The 21485-nt window shown below is 31.8% G+C and overlaps 1 protein-coding gene and 1 long non-coding RNA gene across 2 annotated transcripts in view; one reads left to right on the top strand and one right to left on the bottom strand.

Moving 5' to 3' along the window:
- Window positions 1–4696: 4696 nt before the first annotated feature.
- The window catches only part of LOC117169024 (calponin homology domain-containing protein DDB_G0272472-like), a 128777-nt gene continuing 111988 nt past the window's right edge, over window positions 4697–21485 (bottom strand). Inside the window, exons 5-7 of the mRNA XM_033355082.1 lie at window positions 18347–18503; window positions 14654–15326; window positions 4697–11772 (exon numbers count right to left, since the gene is read on the bottom strand). Coding sequence (XP_033210973.1) covers window positions 7222–11772; window positions 14654–15326; window positions 18347–18503 — 5381 coding nt within the window. The 3' untranslated portion in view covers window positions 4697–7221. The remainder of the gene's footprint in view (window positions 11773–14653; window positions 15327–18346; window positions 18504–21485) is intronic.
- LOC117169025 lies at window positions 11941–12832 on the top strand. Its single transcript, XR_004466602.1, has 3 exons — window positions 11941–12059; window positions 12145–12362; window positions 12495–12832. It is a non-coding gene; the product is annotated as an uncharacterized LOC117169025 (long non-coding RNA).

Genomic DNA, 21485 nt, shown 5'->3' on the forward strand with positions numbered 1-21485 from the left:
TTTCGTGTATGTCAATTTTCCATATTTTTGTAGAGTGCCTAACTTTTTCCAAATTTTTACGGCTTTAAATGAGCGCTCTTAAGGCAATCATTTTTATTTACCATACCCTGTTAAAAAACACTTTTAAAATCCACAGGAATTAGGAAAAAATTTAAGTAGATGCAGTAAATTTTTAAGGAACTGAGTTTAATATTTTTCTAAATGATGTTTTTTAAAGTAATTTTTATATGTTCACAAATTATCTTTATCCGGCTGGCTTCAAAAAATCTTTTCTCCATCCAAGGACTTCATAATAGTAAAAATATACTGAAAAACAAATTGGCGCGTCTGAAGAATCGAATCTTAGCCAATCAAGTCTTAAAAACAAACCTAGATAATTTATAAGGTTATCAAATCTAGCAGATAAAAAATAAATAAATTACTATTAAAACTCCTCGGAAAATATATTTGACAGAGGTTATGTATTACTTAAAATCTTTAAAACTAACAAATTTGGAATACTCTTAATTTGAATGGTTCGAAATTTGTACTAATTTCCAGGAGTGACTGAATTCCTAACTATAGGCCTCGAACTCACCACACTATTAAACTATTTTACACTATTTGAAACAATGACACTATTTTTCTACTATTTCGAAAAAAATTACACGATATACACTATTTTCATATAAAAAAGTCAATTTTCAACTAAACAAAATGCATAAACTTTTATACAAATAGTTGAATTTTCAACTAAGATAAATTTCTATCAAAAAAGGCGAATTTTTAAAAAATTACATATATTCTCTACTAAATAATTTGAACAATTGATGTGATTTTAGTACAAATTTTACTTAATTATTTTTTCATGCTATTTTTTCATTAAATCTTTTCTAAATAAATTTAATCGTAATAACAATTTAAAATTCTATAATTTCAGCAGCTTTGACTTTAAAACATTAAATTTAGTTTACAGTTAACAATTTTAAAGCTTGAATCACTTTGAACTGAAAATTATTTTTATTTATAAGTTGAAATTTTCGAATAATTAAGTTTTGTACGCAATAAGATTAGCTTTGAATCTTTAATGACATAATTTTTATAATTGTAATTTACAAATATTTCTATTTTTAACGTTTTGAAATTTATTTATTTTCGAAATTTTGATCTGAAATAATAATATTTAGAGATTCTTCAATTAAGAAACACAATATTAAAATGTAAATGCTTTCAATTTATTTGGGATTATTTATTTTTGATCAAGAAATTGATAAGCTCACAATCGGAATTTTTAAAACTTCAATCGACTCGAATTGAACATTATTTTTATTTAAAAGTTAAATTTTTGTAATAATTTCATTTTGAACGGTTTAATTAGCATTGAATTTGTAATGATAAAATTTAATACAATATTTGCATTATTAATGTTGCAGAATTTCATTTAGAAACAACTATCCCTTCTTTTCTAGAAACGGATGATTATATCAATACATATCTTCCAACAACTCCCAATGGCAAAAGGTGCAGTCATTGCGACGAAGAAGGAAATTGTGATAATACAAATATTCCTACAACTCCAAAAGGTAGAAGGTGGAGTAATAGCGACAAAGGAACAAACGCTCCACATACATTCGGTTTTAATTCTCCAACAAAAGTACTATTGCGGAATGAATTAAAAAATCAACGACTACGATATTCTCATAAAATCAGAATATTGAGAATAATCGTATTTTCTGAGTGGAAATGTAATTATTTGTTATTTTTTGGAGCAGTAAATTTTTCTGAGAGTATTATGTAATTACTTAAACAATTATTCATTCTCTATTTTTAAAATGTCTCAAAATTGAGCCAGAGATATCAACTTTCTTTTCAAATTAGTATCCTATGCTACGTTTTGTTGAATAATTACATAATTTTGATACATTTCTTACACTGTTTAATAAATTTATGTTCATTTAAACAATCTTTATTTGCTCAATCAGTGTTTTTCGATAACTAAAATAATTAAATAAAATAGAACACATGAAATTATGTTTTTAAATGTATAGTGTATAGAAAGAATACATTATCCACTTTTTTAAATGTATTTAACAAATATAATTTGTTTAAATCATTAATTTTTCCAAAACACTTTTAAAATCGTGATTAATTTACTGTGTTCTATTTTATTTGATTTTTTTAGTTATCGAAAAATAACTGCTTGAGTAAATAAAAATTCTTTGAACAAATAGAAATTTGTTAAAAATTAGAAAAAGTTAATCAAAATTATGTAATTATTCAACACAAAGTAGCATAGGATACAAATTTGAAAAAACTAGACATCTCTGGCTCAATTTTTAAAAAATATTGAAAATAAAAAATAAATGATTGTTAAACTAATTACGTAATGTTTTTTTTTAATTTTCTACTACAAACAATGACAAAATATTGTTTTTCAATCGAAAAATACGGTTATTTCTAAGTTTTTTGGGGAATAAATAATTGTTTAAATAATTTACATTTGTTTCAGCAATTTAAAATTAATTAAAAAGTCATGGAAAATATTCAAATTGTTCTTTGTAAATTATTTGTATGTAAAAGACGACGGAAATTGCTAAAAAGTAACTATAATACGTAAGAATGTAGAATTTTTAATTTTTTAGCGATATTTGGGGCGCTGCGGGAAGGTGGGGTGGGTTGGAAATTCAATCAATCCCTTCAAAGTTTGGTACGTTTGGATGAAATTCTGGAACATGAGCTCAATTTTTCGAAAATTAAAATTTTGTCTATGTTAATTCAACGGAATTTTGAAGTGCCCCGTGGCACATGTTAATTTTCAAAAAACGAAAGATTACGGATTTTGTTTTTTTAGAAATAGAAACTTTTTTTTTTCTAGAGTGGAAAAATTTTGCAAAGCATTTTTGGACCACCCTAATGTGAGTATTATCCATATTCTAAAATAAATGCATATTTTTTATTCAACGAATTTGTTCTCTCTTTCACTTTCCTCTTAAATAATTATGACTGAACAGTGCTGAACTCAAGACCTTACATCAAAATCAAGTCTTCTCGAATCATAAAAAAAAATTATTTCATATAATTTATGCGTATATAAATTTATACTCATAAATTACGTATACATTTATGTGGTATATTACTTAAAAATTGATTTCTAAATAATTTTCATGAAATATATCATTTGCTCGGCACTCTCTTCAAACATATTTCATTTCAGCTTTAGTTCATATTTCTTATGCACACTTTCTCTTCGCGAAGCGAAAATACAAATTTAAATCTCACGCTATAATCACATGGCACGTCGTAAGATGGCGGCTCTCCCCACTCATGGAATTCTCCCCCCTCCCGTGGATTCAACCCCGCTAGCCCAAGTTAGGATGGCATGCCTGGTCCCTTCTTTCCTATGTCCATGGTTGCGGCTGTTGCGCTAATGGCATTACAGGTTTCTGCAATAATAGTTTTTTTCTCGAATGTTGGTGCGTCTGAAAAATGCACGAAAATTAAAAAATATAAGCGAGATTATGTCTGGTATCATTCTCCTTCAAATTTAGGTCTTGGAATATATTTTCTGACAATTCCAGGCTTTTTTCAGCTATCTAAAGTTTTTCCTGTTATAATTTTTCATAGTACGAATCCATTATGATATATCGCATTTTTTAAAACAATAGACTCGGAACATAACAGTTTCGCGAGTTGAGTGTAAATAATGGTTTTTTTTTCAATTCCTAGGGATTTTATAAATATGTTTAATTCATAATAGAAAGCTTTTACAAATTATATTACAATATAGTCTTAAATATATTAGCACCGTCATATTTATAAAAAGATAATTAATCATTTCTTGAATTTCTCTCTAAAATCCATGAATTTAATTATTTAAAATGAAGTTTTATTTTGTCTTCTTACAATTAAAATTCTGTGCATATTTAGGTAAAATTAATGTGAGCACTATATTAAATACCATGTAAATCGTTTGAAATTCCTATATTTCAAATAAAAAAATATTGTATTTTCAACAAGATAGATGACTTTTCAACCAAATGATTGATTTTTCAACAACAATGCCAGACAAGAATTTTATACCAAAAAGATTAATTTTTTAACGAAGAAGACGAAATTTAAAAATGTCAGTTTTCAACCAAAAATTGAATGCTTGAATTATTTGTTTAAAAATTAATGTGTAATTGGAACAGATGCATATTTAACAAAAATTATGGAATATTCAACCAAATAATTAAATTTTCATTCCAAAAAAATTAGTTTTGAACGAAAAATCTAGTACATAGTCGATATTTCCACCAATAACTTTTTAATTTTTAATGAAAAATAGCTGAATAAAATAAAATGAAATAATAATAAAATAAAATAGTTGATTTCAACCAAAAATGAGACTTTTCAAAATTAGTTGAATTTTTAACTACAAAAGATTTTTCATTTAAGAAAAAGTAGAAATCACAAAAAAATATTGAATCTTGAAGAAATTAAATGAAATTTCAAATAAGAAGATTAATTTTCTATAAAAAATAACGACTTTTCAAGAAAACAAATGATTTTTCAACTAGATACTTTAATTTTCAACTAAAATCGATCAATCTTTCTAGGTACATAAGAATTCCCTGACAGTTCCAGGGTTTACAGGTAGGGTAGAAACCCTGCAAAACTATAAAATTGGAATGGTTGTAAATAAAAAAAATTGATTGCATAACATATTCATTTTATTAATAATATACGTCAGAATCTTAAAAAATATATTAGCCATACATCCTTCCATTTCAGCATTCTCGTTCCACGGAATTAAGTTAAATAAAAAAATTGCAAATAGTTTAAAAACCTTGAATCTCGATTGATCAATCGAGAATTAAGAAAGAAGGAAAAATCTGCAATTATATAAGTAAAAACCTGCATACTTATTTTGGAATGATATATTTTGTGAGAGGTCATCCATAAATTGCCTAAGAGTAATAAGGTTTCGAATATTAGACCCCCCCTTCTTCGCCCCCTAAAACTCTTACCTAATTTATGGATGATTCTTTAAACCTTTAGAAATAAAAAGAAACACATTCATGCAGCAGCACTTTTTCACGTTATTAATCATAAACTAAATATCTAGTGGACGCTTTAGGCATGACAATATTGCATGTCACAGTTTAATCAGAGAGAAACTTCTCTCTGGTTTAATAATTTGTGACACTCATAAATCTTTCTTTATTTGTTGATAGAAAGATTGAAAAATGGATGCTGACTATGAAACGCAATAGGCGATAAAATATACAAATATACATTCAATCTTTACAAAATCACTTATACTGAGTTGTTTCACTAAATATTATCTACATGCCATGTAAGTGCAAAAAATTAAATTACAAAAAGATAATCTTATTTGAGTATTTTAGTCAAGATAATTGCAGAATCAGTTGCAACAGTCAAATAATTTATCCACTCAAAATTCTGGATAAAACCTACTTGAATATAAATTTCATAAAACGAATTTATATCAAAAATATCACAAATTAATTAAGTATAACTAATAATTTGCGCATAATTAATTATCAATATAGAGTTTGTGACAATTATTAATTTGAAGAACAAAAGCGAAAAGTGTAAATACGCGATACCTTTTATGAATAGAATTGCACTTTATCATCGGCGTATATATATATCGACTAAAATAGACCTACTAAAAACTATGTGAAGACCGACTGATACAAGGTTGAATAAATAGTAATTCAACCAAAATTGCTGTGAGTTGTACGTTCTGTACATTTATTTTCGCGACTACATTTCACTCTTGATTTTTAATACGAACATGACATTTAAGCATGAAATCGTAACAGAAGTGAAAGCGTTTAAAAAACCTATTATAAATAATACCAAGTAAATTTACGTTCGTATCGATTGTGCGCTTGAGCAATAGGACGAACCTTAGTCGGTACAAAAATTACAAATACTATATTCTGCAACAAAAATAATACATCTAAGCGAGTCGTACTCCGAATTTTTGTCTCTACAAAAGTTCGAAGTTAGGTGTATAAGCTATATCTGACTACAAAATAAAAAAAAAGAATTGAATTCTCTTTTAAATGTAAGATTTTCAAAGTGGCGTGTTAAATATTCTTACTTATACTCTAGGGCAAGGATCAACAGGAACTTTTTCATAAAAGCCAAAAAGGGGGGTTTAATCTCAGAAGTATTCGAGCATTGTTTTCATTATGCGTGTTAAAAACAGTGTAGGATTCTCATAGATTCTATATAATTCTGCTCATTCCTTTTGTTTCAATATACTTTTTAAAATACTTCGAATGATAATCACTGGACAATTTTTTAGCTTAACATTAGAGAGCTTTTTTGTTTTGCGACCCAAAACCTTGGTCGGAATATAATAAAAATATAATCTTAAAAATCTTCGACAAAATTAGATTTTTAACTCTGTCTTTTGGTCTCCTTTTTATAAATTTGTATAAAAAATATATCTCAAATTGACTCCCTACGTATTTAGAAAACTTTAACATATACAGATTTTTTTTCGACATCTAGATTCGTCGTATATAACAGTCTGACTTTTAGGACGACAAGGTCGCCTTTCTAAATTTAACTCCATCACTTCGATGAATAAAAATATTAAGATCTTCTATCAGAAGACCGGAATTTCTACATCTATTATTTTTTTTAACGCAGGGATTTAATCATCTTTTAATGGATAGAAACTAGTAATTCAGATACCTCTTTCTAACCGACCGTCCTTTGGACAATGAATATATTTGGTTATTGAGTGGTATCATCTCATATACATTGTTCTAATCGTCAGAAAATGGTATAATTGATCCCTTCGTTATAAAGTGGTAGATGCAGAAGTGGAAGTGGACGTTCTCCTTTATCTCGCACTTGAGTAAGGAATACTCCATATTTTATATATATATAACATTAATTTAAAATCCATCGACGTTCCTGAATCATAAACACTGACGGAAGTCGATACGACTCGTTGAGCTAATCCACCAAATAGATTAGCAGCTCGCATTAATTTTAATAACTGTGAATCCTCAAACATACATATGAGGGTTATGGCAATGCTTACGAGACGAAGAGCCCGACGAAAAACGGAGCCATTGAATAAAATATAAATATCTTACAGCTACACAGTTTGTAGGATTCACGAGATACCAAAATGAATGGAACGCACTTTGGTCACTCTCCAGCGAGAGAACGGAATTGGAAATGTCTATCGAGAGTTCAGTCTGGGCCAGGTCACCAGAAAATTCTCACAGTGCAGTCTGGATTTTTGTAGTCGTGTCTACAGCTCTGACTCGCCTCGTCGAAATAAGTTCCTTGCTCACAAACAAACTTGAAGTCAAGGACCTGCGTAGACGTGAATCCTGGTGAACAATAATGGAACAATCTGCAGTCCCTTTTGTCCCCATAGAAGCGATACTTTTCCTTGCCGATACAATTGAACCCTTGATATGATCCAGGCAGACTCCCAGGATCATTCATTGTTGTTCTCTTGGAAGTTTTTTGGTTCGGAGATGTCCTGATGAGAGTCGCTTCTGCTTTCGTGGACTCTGAATGAGGTTCTAGATTCTCAGGCTTACGGAACTTTGTCAATTTGGTGCTTGTGTCGATTTCAATAGGAGCCAAAGTCGTAGGTACTTCTGTTGGGCTTTCCTTTGTTTTCTTGGGTTCATCAGTTTCTATTTTTTCGATAGAGGTAGCCGTAGTCGATAATCTGGAGAGCAAATAAGGATAGCTTGTAAAGTTTTCGATTGTTGCAGATGTTGAAGAAGTCTTTCTCGAATCTTCTGGCCTTTCCTGTTTATTTTCTTCGTCCACATTTTGCTCTACCCTCTCTTCTTTTTGCTCTTTTTTCTTTTTATTTTCTCCCTTACTATCATCATTTATTTTCAACATCTCAGTTTTATTTTCCAAATCTACTTTATCATCACTTGGAGGATTTGAAGTCGTGAAAATTAATTCTGAAGATTCGGATTTATCCTCAATTTGTAGTTTGGAAACTTCTGAAGCTGTCATGGGTTCTAGAGTTGTGTCGGCAGTTTCGTTGTCGTATTTCGAAGTCGTAGAGCTCATAATGTTCGCAATGATTTCCTTCCTCGCATCTAGAAGCTTCTTTCGAATCACTGGTTTTGGAGCCAGCTCATTGTACGACTTGGGAGGTTTTGCAGGTCTTGGATTAACGAGAGAAATTCTTCGTTTGATTACAACAGGAACTGGAGTCGAGGGTGGCGGAATGTAAAGATAATTCCTCCTGCCGGTCAAGGGCTTGAAGAGTTTGGGAGGTGTTGTTCGAGCAATGACTTTTGTTGTAGTGGATCTAGTAACTCTGGTTGTCTTCGCTGTTGTTGATGTCGTTGGAGTTTTTGACGTTGAAGTTGTTGTCGTTGGAGTTGTTGTCGTTGGAGTTGTTGTCATTGGAGTTATTGTTGTCATTGGAGTTATTGTTGTCATTGGAGTTATTGTTGTCGTTGGAGTTGTTGTTGTCATTGGGGTTGGAGTCGTTGTTTCTTCCAATCTACTTTCATTCAATTTAGTTTCATCCAAGCTAGTTTTATTCAACCTAATTTCATCCGGAGTATCTTCATCGAATTTATTTTTGTTTGTTTCTTTATTACCAGTATCTGCTTTCTTTGCATCTTTCAATTCTACCTCTTCTTTTTTCTTATCGTTCTGTTCTTGATCATCTTTTGAATTTTGTTTCGCACTTTCATCATTTAAATCCTCATGTTTATAATTTTCTGGTTCGTAATTATCATCAACATAATCGTGCATGTCCTTCATTGAGCTTCCCTTTCCGCCTTTCACCGGACTTTCCTTGCCCTTTTCTATCGCCTCATCCTTTTGCTCCACTTTAGGCAATTCGTCCATAAATTTCAAAACACCTGAAGTATCCCCTTCCTCAATACTTGAATCAGGAAGACTTGATTCCGTTTTTCCGGCAACTTCTTCAGTTATTTCTTTTTCATCTTCTTCTAAAGAAGTCACTTCCTCTGACGTGAGATCCTCCGCTGAAGTTGTCACATCTTCGTAATCCATTGAATCTTCCGCATAATCTTTTTCGATAGTATCGGTTTGTGAATCCTCAGGAACATCCACGGAAGTTGGGTACTCTAAGGACCAGCCAGGAGCACTTTCATCCTCTCGACTGGACAAGGTTGCTACTTCTCGATAATCATAATCCAAATCCTTTTCTCTGAATCTTTTATTTTGTTCTCTGCGACGACTTGACTTTGACCTAGGTAGGGGTTCCTCGTACCTTGGACCCTTATTTCTTCGAGCTTTGGCTCTTTCATTTCTCTCTCTTTGAATGGCTTCCAAATCCTCGTCATAATAATCGTCTTCTAAAGAAGTCCTCATTTCTTCGGAAGTGTCATAATCCTCACTTGGATAATCAGGTTCTTCTGACTTAATGTCTGTTTCAAATTCTTCAGAAATAGGCTTTCTTCTTCTTCCAATTTCCTGATAAATTCTTTTCCTCTCCCTTTCAAGGTCTGGTCTCCTGTCTCGAGAAGACGATTTTCTATTTGACAAACTCCTAGATCTAGAAAGGATGATAGAATCCTCAATGTCATAGTCCTTGGGTCTACTTCTAATTCTTGAATTAGATTTTCTCCTTGAACCTATTCTTCCAGTTTTTTTCCGCCTTTGGATACGACGTTCTTCCTCGTAATCTATCAAGCCTTCATCCTCTGGATAATCTGAATCCTGAATAGGTTTACCCTTAATCAAGTTGCGACGTCTGGATTTACTAGGCAATCGTAAAGATTCAATTTCTTCATGATATTTGGATCTTCCCTTTTTTGCAAGTTTCTCTTCTTCAAAAAATCCGACGCTTTCTAAAGACTGGGGTTTCTTTCGATTTGATGACGATTTTGTCTCTAGTAATTCTTCAGGCGGTTTCGTACTCAAGGATAAATCAGGTTTAGTTTCTTTGGCTTCAGACTTTTCTGATTTAATTTCAAACTTGAATGATTCAGTTTCAGGTTTCTTTTCTTCAAATGTTGACTCTTCAGTATCAACTACGGGAGTTTCTATTTTGTCCTTCACTGGTGTCTCAGCTGTGGTAGATGTTCCGGAATGTCTTCTTGACTCTCTTCCCCTTTCCTTTGGTTTTGGATCAGAAAGAGGTTTTGAATCCGAAGTAGATTTTAAACTCGGAGTTGGTTTTGGGTTCGGGATTTTTTGTTGATTTATAATTTGTTTTATATCAAGAACTTCCTTTGGAGGTTTTTCCTTTACAGCAATATTTTGACTATCTTTTTCCATAACTACTCTATCATTCAGCTTTTGAATAGATGATTTTGCATCTTCAATATCCAATATCTTAGAATCAAGATGCACAGAGGTTGTAGTTCCTTTAAGTATAGGACTTTTAGTCGTTGTAGAAATATCATCTAAAAATGACTCATCTGTGTCATAAACATATTCTTCCACTTCTGGTTCTTTAGTAGCAGTTGCAGTAGCAGTAGAAGTAGTAGTAGTAGTATTAGTATTAGTAGCTACATCAGCTCTAGTAGTATTCACAGTTTCAAAATTCTCTACCTGATCATCATAATAGTCGAAGTCTAATTCTTTAGATTTAACATCAGAAGCAGTTGTAGTTCCTGTATTTTCAGAATGTTTATCCTTTAAATCAGTAGAATCTTCGTCCTGATAATCATAATATTCAATCTCTGACTCATTAGCTTTAATTACGTTTGTAGACGTAGAATTCTGAATATGATCATATTCAGTTTCTAAATCTCTTCTATTAATCAGAGGCTTGCTGCCCGTAGTAGATAATTTTCTCTGAACTCGATCTTTGGAATACTCTTTAGTATTTCTTCTAAGACCAGCTTCCATATAGTCTTCACCATCAGTATCGTTTGAAAGAGATACTCTATCCGCAGAACCAACATTTTTACTTGCGTGATCTGCTTCAGGCTGAGAGTTGTCGCTTCTCAAACCGGATCCTACATGTCTTGGAGGATCCTCAAAATCAGAACTAAGCTTCGGTCTAAGCGAACTTGGATCATTCAGTCTGTCATATTCCTCCGAATCATCGAAGTCTCCACCAAAGAAAATATTCCTGAACTTTCTTAGGTTCTTAACAAGAGAAGAGATTTCCGTGTCATTATGAGGATTTGCGGAAAATACCCCTAAGGCTGATGCATCAGACTGCTCATCTTCTACTTTCCGGTAGTAGCGAGTGTTGCCATTTGTATCTCGTCTTTGCCGAACCAATATTCTCCACTTTGGTGATCTTGAGGATCTACTGCTAACAACGATTCTGTGATCGTTGTGAATCTTTGGCACGTCTCGATAAAAGGGATCGAAGGATTCATCTCCCTCCCGGTAATCATCGTAAGTAGATGGAAGGGTTGGAAGAGGAAGGGTTATCAACTGACTCGTGTTAAGGGGTCGACCTGATTCATCACTGACACTTGCTTTTGCAGTGACAATTACTCTGGATTGAGATGGTAGAAGAGGAGGTGGATTTTGTACGATTTTCTTAATATCTGGTGGCGAGAGATTAATCGTTATTTGATGATGCTTTAAATTTGGTATTGAAGGTGGAGGTTGCACGTGGATATGTTGCAACATGACTCGCTGGTTAGACGATTTATGAGGCTTCGTAGATGTTCTAGAGGTGGGATAGAATGTTCTCGAAGTTGTCTGGATCGTCGTCTGAGTCGGCAGGAAATTTACGGATATCCTGTGTTGTTGAGATGTCTGACTGCTCTGGGTCTGAATTACTGACCGAGATGGCTCCTGCTGAGGAACGGGTGATATCGACAATTTCGAAACCTGGAAAAAACAAGAAACTAAGAATTAGTGACTAAATTCAAAATTAAAAGTTCAAAATAATAAATCGAAATGATTCTTTCGATTTCTGAAGGGTTAAGATAGGACATGGCGTCTCAATCGTTCGAAAATTTAATAAATGCCAATCGGCCATGTGTCTAAACTTTCAAGAGGTTACAGACGTACAAAGTCAGCCGCAAAATTGATTTTTGGCCGACCAAACGATATTCTATCGGTTAAATCTATCACGTGCAACCAACCTTCTGTCAAACTGACTTGTGTTAATGAAGGTTATATCAGATTATATTAACTTACATAAAAATTTTTTTTAAAGGAATTTCAACTCTTAATCAAGTATCTTAATACATTTTTCAGGATACTAAAGAATTTCATAGGACTTCAGAAATTTCAAGGGATGTCTGATATTTAAAAATATTTCAAGGAATATAAATAGATTTCAACAGATTTGAGAGATTTTAGGGTATTTTTTAGAATCCCAAGAAATTTTCAAGAGCTTAAAAAAATTTCAAGAGACTTTCACGCGGTTTTCAAGAATTTTGGACGATTTAGACGAATTTTGTAGGACATAGAAGGTTTTAGTATATTTTAAAAGATTTCAACGGGTATATAAAGGACTTTAACGTGTTTTATAGAATTTTCCAGGATTTCTTTGATTGTAAAGGATTTTAAAAGCCTTCAGTAAAGCATTTTAATCAATTCCCCAGGATCCCAAAGGATTGCATAGGACTTCAAATATTGCAAGGGATTTCAAGGAATTTTAAGAAATATCATTAGATTCACATTTTTAAGAGCTTTAAAAAGTTTGAAGAAATTTCTAAACATTGCAAAAGAATCGAAATCTTTCAGGGTATCTTAACCCGTTAAGTGTAGGGCTTTTTTTGCACCACTTAAGTGTAGCGGGGGGTCGATTCGACCTCACGCTTAAAAAAATCGAAATCGTGTTGTTAAAAATCTAAAAAAATGCATGTTTCATGTTTAAGCCTTGTACTTTACTGTAGAATTTCTCAATCTAGGTTTTTAAATTTATTAATTATATAATTAACAATAAACATATAAACTCGTGCAAAAAATAGTTTTCTTCAAAAATTCATAACTCAGAGACAACTGAATGAAATAGAACGGGCATTTTTTTTTATGTATGAATGTAGGAGGTTCTGATAGAAATATACACATTTTTCGATGTAAAGCCATTTTTTTAGTAATAAATTTATAAATTACATTAATATAATTAAACTGACTATTGCAAACAAACCCTGCAGAGGCTCTTGCGGCGTTCATCGCACAGTGGTAGCTGGCACTTTGTACAACAGTGCAGCGTTTTGGGATCTTACTATTTTGGGCATTTTTATTTTTCGCCGATCTAAATATGTACACAGAGGACCATACTTTTTAATTTAAGTAATATGAGGTGGAATTGTACTCTCACTAGGACATAAAGAAAACGAAAAATAATGAAATTACCTAAAGTATGATCTGTCAAAATATATACGTAAAGTGTAGGCGGGGGTCGAATTGACCCAAACTGAAATTTTTCTAGTCGCTAGGGCTGACTGAACAAGAATGGTGACTCGAAAATACGCGTGACGTTTCTGAGTACAATTTTTTAGGTGCGGGTAAGCACCGGACCCCTTGCTTTGCCCGACAATAGCAGCGGTTTAAAATTTCGGCCTGGGTCGAATCACCCCCCCCCCACCCCCTATACTAAACGGGTTAAAAGAATTCCAATAAAAGTGAAATGTGAAATAAGTTATGCACAAGAATTGATGAATTTCGAGCATTTCGAAGATCTGAAGAAATGTTCGAATATTTCAAAGTTTTCCCAAACAATTTAAAGAATGTTAAAGATTTTAGGATTTGAAGTTACTAATACCCGAAAAATCATTCTAAAATTTTCAAGTTTATCGGGCTTCACACTATTTACTTTAGTTTACTTAAGGGTTTCTGTCTCCTAAATATTTCTTGTTCAAAACATAAACTTAAGTGATTTGATAAAAGATTTGAGAACATTGTATAATCTCGTTTCATATTACATTTTATTAACGTTTATTATGATCGAAATCGAAGTTTAAAATGTTTCTGTAAAAAGCTCACGTTTAGCTCGTCAAAGAATTTAGAAAAAAGCTTAATTAATATTAAATAATTCGAGATACGTGCTGCTAAACAAAAAAATGGTAAAAAATTAATAAATTGGTTTCGAGGAGTATATTCCTTTACTGCATGCGCCATATCGTTTTCACTTTCTTTCTCTTAATTTTAATAGCTTCTAATCATTCGTTAATTCGACTGTCTCTTGTAGTAATTAGTAAGAAATTAAATTTCATTTAATAACACATGGCTAAAAATATTTGGAAAATTGTCTAATTCACTTTGTTAGGAATTGTTAGATGGGGCATGGGAGGGGTAAAAGTCGACAAAAAATGTGCAATGTAATTTAGGGATGCCCCCTAAAGTTAAATATGTTGTTGCTGAAATCGAAAGACAATACTAATGAACTCATGCTTTTTTACATTTACTATTATTTTATGTAAAACTTTTTTAAGCGTCCTGACCGACAAAATATATCTCAAATCAGGCGCTTATTAATTAAATTTCAAAATTGTTTAAATATATTCAAAACATAGCAATACTGTTATGTAACAAGTATAATAACACAAATAATAAAGGAATAATAGTTATAATGTGTTAAATATTTGAATTCTTTAAACATGTATTTTATTTTTTTACGGTCAGCGTTTGGGCGACCAAGAAGCGATTTTGTAGTTAATTGGTCACATGACTGATTGGCATTTTGTTTCATCTTTGAACGATCTAGACATCATGACGTAGTTTTTGAGTATTTCCAAATTTTCATGCAAAGACTCACCTGTCCTTTGTTTGTTGACTGTATAGGCTCTAGCCTTCTTCTTTCCTCGTGTTCCTCATGTTCATCAGACTCTTCCTCATTATCCTGGTACTCAGGAGTTTCCCTAGGATTAGTATTGTGCACAGAGTACTGCTCAGTAGTACTGGCAATTCCATGATTATGAAAAATGGGATTGATGATAGAAGGTCCATTAGGATTATTATTCAGTAAGGTTTGAATAGTTGATGAGGTATGGAACAAGGGAGTCACAGTGGAAGGCTCATTATGGATGACCTGAGGAGGTGTTGAGCTGTATCTGACCTGGTGCACCTGTGGAGTTGGTGTAGTAGAACTGACACCCTGGTTACTAAAAAGCTGGTATGATGTGGCTTGATTATTATTTCGTTCGTCATTGTGGAAAATGTATTGATGGTGGTATCCACCATTCTTGTCGTCGTATAGGGACTTTGACTGACTCGTTTGAACGGACGGAAAAGCTGGTTGAGGTTGGTAGTGTTGAGGGTATCCCGTTGAATGCTGGTAATTGTTGTTAGAAGGTGTCGTGGAAGATTGACTAGGTCTTGAGGTCGTTGTGGTTGTTGTGGTTGTTGTACTTGGTCTCGATGAAGACGTTCGTTGTTGGTAATCGTCAAAAGAGTCTGAAGGTCCATCATCTTCTTCTTCTTCATGTAAACTGTGGAAAATTAAAGGTGTTATGATCAGAATTGAGTTCCAAGTTTGGCTTTTCAGTTTTTGCTTCTAATCAGTTTTAGAAATTGATTTACTTATTGAGTTCCCAGGATATGGAATTTCTAATTTACCGGTTAAATGCCACTCATTTTGAGTTCATAACCTAAAAAAGCTCTAAGCCTTAAATTGAAATTTAAGAGGCTGTTTATTAAGGTTTTATTAATAAGTTCAAACCTGGAGAGTGTGTAGCATCCTGAGGCACAGGAGCATAATAATAAATATTGTACACGACGAAGCTGACGCAGCAGGGGGATGCGAGCTTCCAGGTACCTAATTATCAATACAGACTCGTGGAATGCGCTGCAGATGCTATTTGCATTAATCACGCAGAGCCAATTTATTTATTGTGTGAATTATCGCCAGGATATTCGCCAGTAGGTATCTGATAACAGTCACGCGGGCATGCCATTCACGCCTTGAGGTCTTAAAGCGCATGTAATATATATCGAATATTTGCACGAGCAAGAGCAAAACTGCAGTGAAAACTATATGATATGGTATGTTAAATGAAAGGTATTCAGTGTCCCTGGTCCTTACGAAATCGTGATAGGGGCGAACGTCTAACCGCGAGAGGCGCGTGAATTAAGTGTATTGCGATTGGTCAATCAAATCAAGATAATGAAATGCCTTCTATATGCAGATTTAGATGACTTAAATTTTCCTCGAAATCCATTCGAAAAATGTTGCTAAACTTTGTAATAATTAATTAAGTATTTTTATTTGAAAATTGAAACAAAAATTGTAATTATTTTTCTACTATCAAAAATAACGCGCTTATTACATGAAGAAGATAAGGTCGCCTAGCAAAAACTAATTTAGATAACATCCACGCCAGAAGAGGGCTCCAATTGGGCCGTACCTAAGCACTTTTCAAAGATAAAGGAGAGGAATCGGATCGGATGATTTAAACATAAGAATTTATCCTAGCATAATTTAGAAGCAAAGAAACAATTAGTATGTTACATAATGTAGAATTTTATTTTATGAACAGATGTTCTTAAAAGATAGTCTGGATTTCTGAGCCTTACTAATGTCTTTCATTTTTGGTACTGATCAATTTGGAAGATGTTTCAAATTAAAAATTCGTCTACTTGTTTAGTTTGAAATTTTTTTAGATTAAAATCCTAAAATTTGAAACATCTTTTGAAATAGATCTATCTTGAACTTTTACAATTGGAAATCCTTCAATTTTTAATGTGTATAATTTAAAATGATGCAGTTTAACATTTTTTAAATAGTTCAATTTGGACGATTTACAATAATTGAAAACTATTTAAATTTGGAAATGGATGCATAAAAATACTTAAATTTAGATGATTTTGAAGATTAAAAGTCAAGTTTTCAATTCTAAATCTTCCGAACTGAACATATTACTAATGTAAAGTATCAAATTAACAGCTTTTTTTAATTGAAAAAGTTTATGACTTGCATAATTTTTTTTGTAAAGTTGCCAAATTAAAAACTCTTTCATTTGATAGACTCATAAATAAACATTCTTAAATGTGGATGAGTTGGAAGATCAAAAGTCAAGTTTTCGTTTAAAAATCTTCCAAACTGAAGAAATTTCGGAAATTAATCATCAAAATTACACATTTTTAATTGTAAAAATAAAAATCTAAATAATTGTTAATTGAAAATTATCAAAATTAAAAACTTCAATTTTAAAGGTTTACAATTCAAATCTCTACAATTTTAAAGATTTGCAATATAAAACTCTGAAAATTTAGAAAGGGTGCGTTAATGAATTAAGTAAGGAAAAACAAAATAAATATGTACGAGACGAAAATATAATTTTAGAAATTCAATCAAAATCGCATTATGACATTTAAACTTTTGTTAAAAATTTTTTAATGTGGATGACATTAGAAATCCAATGTTATGTTTTTAATTCTGGATTTACTGTTTGAAGTACTACAAGTTTAAAGTTACAATTGAAAATTGTTGAATTTTGTTAATGCAGATTATAGAATTACGAATTCTTCAATTTGGAAGATATAGGCTTAAAAACTCTTGATTTTTCATCTTCAAATTCATAAAAATCATTGAAATTGAAGAATTTCTATTCAAACTTTAAATGTATGTAATTTGGAACATTTTATTAATAGTTCAATTTTGGAGATTTAAAATAATTCAATTTTCACGATTTGCAACTTAAAATTCTTTAATTTCAATATTCAACATCTGAACTGTATATAGTAGAAATTGATGCAATTTTGATTGATTTTTTTGGAATAGTTCAATTTCGAAAATTAAAAATTGAAATTCATTCGGTATTATAGATAGATTTGCAACTTCAAATTCTTTAATAGTGAAGAGTAAAAAGGATAAGCTCTGATTTATTTTTTGAAAATTCTTATCATTTTTTACACATGCAACATAGATTTTCGTATATAAAAAAAAGAGCTTTAAGTTACTTGAGTCAGTTGAAAATCTAACGATACTATTTTTGCGAGCTAACTGTAGCTGCAATTAGTTATATTTTTTTAAAGTAACTTCCCCAAAGTTTCATCTAGTATTAAAGGATCCTAATGGAAGATCAAATTAAATTTTATGTAAATCTAACATTGTGAGAATGTGATATTCCAGTTCAAACTAAGGCATTTCCATTGAATAGAAACAACTTTAAGTGGAAACAGCATTTTTTAGGGTGTCAAACTGACGTATACTAATACACTGTCAAACTGGCTGGTAGAAAAAAGGGACAAAAGCACGAGATAAGTGAGCGAATATGAATGTTATTAATCAAGGGCGAATAAAAATTTTTTCTTGTGTGATTAAATCTGCTGAAAAATATTTACATAAAAAAGGGTAAACAAGTTTTTTTAAATGTTAACTGCAGAGTGGAATAACATGACAAGTGATCAGCAGGAAGATAATTGTTGTCAGAAGAGGAGTGTTTGTAGAGTCACGAGTTTTTATAGTATTTTTAAAATAATTATTATATTAAGGAGAATGTGTACGTGCCTGAGTGTCACGGCGTTGTTTCCATAAAGTTCTAGGTTCAGGTTGTAGAATCTTTCGCTCTTACTGCAGTCGACCTCGTCGACCCTTTCGCAGACTCTGGTCTCCTGGTCGAATACGGTGCCATTCAGACAAAGGAACTTTATATCCATTATTTCATCTGCAATCAAGTCTCAGGATAAAGGAGACATCGTTATTCGGGAAGATTTTTCATGCGAGATATAGTTTCATGCATTAATACTACTTTTTATAGTTATTAAAATTATATTGCATGATATAGTAGTACTTCTTAGGTGATATATATACAAATACGTATATTAAAAGACATATTAATATAGCATGTGCTAAGAGTTATTACATGTAACATATTTTATAGTATAGAACAAATTCAATATTTTTATTGCTTAGCTTTGTCAACTATAAAATTTGGATTGCGAGAGTTTAGGCTAGAGTTAAAATATTAAAAAATATCATTATAATAAATTGACTTATAAGTATTAATAATAAAAATGAAAAACCTTTGGTACATTTTCAAATAGACGTGCGACTGAAGTTCGCAACATTTATACACGAAAATATAATACTTTACAAAATTACTCAAATAAATGTTTTGTTGTTCAGTTATAGTACAACTAATTTATTATATGATTTTAGATTGTAGTTACTCATTATAAAGTCATGTTTATTATTTTAATGGAATAAACTATATTTCATATTTATACGAAATTCTAACATTCCACTAAATGCTCGGTACTCGAATTTTTTTCACTAAATTCTTTTATTTGACGTTTTATCCGCCTATGTACTGTGAAATGTGAACACAAATTTGGGAAAATTACTTGTACTTGATGTTGGACAATATCAGAAAAAGTATCGTCCCAATATCTTAATCGGAAGACTGCGTTTTGTCCACCTACGCATTGCCACGTAACTATCAGGTAATATCAAAAAAAGATTCATCCCGATATCCTTATCCGAAGAATGCGTTTTAGCCAAACACGTCCACGTGGGTGGACAAAACGCAGTCTTCCTATAAGGAATGATACTTTTTCTGGTATTGTCCGAGATCCAGTAAAAATAATTAGCAAAATAAAATTAGAGAATATTTTTCTGGCATTGCCAATTTTACGATAATTGATTAACATAATATTAATTCAAGTAATATTTAAAAAATGGTATATTTTTATTTGTGGGCGTTGCAAATTCAGTGTGAATTAAGTTAAATTATTAATTTCTCATTGCTCCATTAAAAAAGCTACAAATTTAACAATATATCTTTCATAATTTCAAGATGAGAGTATTTAATTTTAGATTGTATTAAAATTGTTTTTTTGCACGTCTAAAAGTATTTAATTTACAGTTTTAAATGCTCGCATACTGAAATTATGTAAGTTTGCCGACACAAAAGTGAAAATTCTTTAATTTTGATGAGTTTCAATTTGAATATGTAAAATGTTAACCATTTCTCGTTTTCAAATTGCCTAATTTAGAACTTTAATATTCGAGATTTTTCAAGTTTTAATATGAGTAATTTAAAAGTTTCAATTTCATATTATTAAATTGTTAAAGTTTTTAATTTAAAATTATTGTACATTTTTTAACCCTGCCAATTTCCTAATGTAATTCTAAGAACATTCCATCGTAAATTATTTCGACAACATTGAACAATTTGAATATTTTAATTTACAATTCAGATTATTTTAAACATAGTAAAAGTAGATAGGAAATTGAAAGGGGTGTGCAAACGCATGGGCCTTGCAAGCCGAGCTTTATGTACGCGGGTAGGGTCGAGCCACGAGCCAGCTCGAAAACCAGGTTAGCTCGTGGCCCGAAAAAAGCTCACAAAGTTTGCAAAGTAAAATAAAAATCCATGTGATCTGAAAAGTTTCTTTCTCTAAATTTAAAAGAAACTTAATTAAAAGGTTAGCCCACAATCAGCTCAAATCATTACAGTGATATTCGAACGAGTCAAGTAATCAATTCCTGTGGTGCAGTGCAATTTTACTTTGAATATATCCCTAATTGTATCCCCTTGCGAACCTTTTAAATTCAGATAATTAGAACATTGACTCTTCTAAATTGTTATGCGTATAAACGATCTTTAAGTACAAAGTTAATATTATTCGAGTTTAAATGTATTAGTCGTAAATTTTAAAGGCTTTTAAATGTAAAATTATTGTTCCAGTTTGAATACTTTACTTTTCAATTCGGATTGTTTTAAACATTAGACAAATTTGTACAAAATCTGGAATATTTTTAGGTTTAAATCATTATAACTTTAACCTTTAGAGTGCCGGAAAATCAATATTTTGGCTCACCAGGTATTATTATTATTACACCATTAAGCCATTTCCCTTTCGGGGTAGGCGTGACTCACTCGGCAGGGGAAAGGAGTATTGTGTGGAAGGGATAGAGATTTTTCAGATTGATCCAGAATTCTCGTGCTTTTTAAGTAAATAACACGTTCGTTCCGCAACACTGCTCCGACCCAGGTTGCCGATCAATCTCTCTAGCAATCACCCCAAGAGAAGAACCTCACGAAGTCGTTATGTAAGGTTTCCCTACTTGGGCCCATTAATAGCCAAGGTCTTCGTTTCAGGCGTCATCCACTCTACTGACACTCTTTTTATTAACTATTTGCCGCCATACTTTCCTGTCCTGGCATACTTCTCTAGCTTCTTTTATGTCCATGCATTTTTTCATGCAGGCTCTCGTGTTTCTGTGACTTCTTATGTCTCTTCTAAGTAGGGTCTCATTCACGCATTCTAACCATTCTTTCCGCGGTCTACCTGTGGGCACGCTGCCATTTACTTTACCTTGATACACTTGTTTCGTTAGTCGTTCATTTGGCATTCTCTCAACATGTCCAAACCATCTTAATCGATTTCTTTCCCATGTGTCTACTAGCGTTTCTTCTGCACCACATTCTTTTAGAATTATCTCGTTACTTACTTTGTACATTAAAGTTTTCCCGCTTATTATGCGCATGAATATCATGTCAATTGCGTTAATTTTACTCTTATCTTTTTCTTGATAAGTTCATGTCTCGCTACCGTATAGTACAGTCGGTACAAATATAGAATTATGTATTGCTATTTTAGCTTTATTTGATATATTTTTACTTCTGATAAGGGGACCTGCT

The sequence above is a fragment of the Belonocnema kinseyi genome, chromosome 3 (genome assembly GCF_010883055.1).
Source record: "Belonocnema kinseyi isolate 2016_QV_RU_SX_M_011 chromosome 3, B_treatae_v1, whole genome shotgun sequence".
Taxonomy (NCBI): domain Eukaryota; kingdom Metazoa; phylum Arthropoda; class Insecta; order Hymenoptera; family Cynipidae; genus Belonocnema; species Belonocnema kinseyi.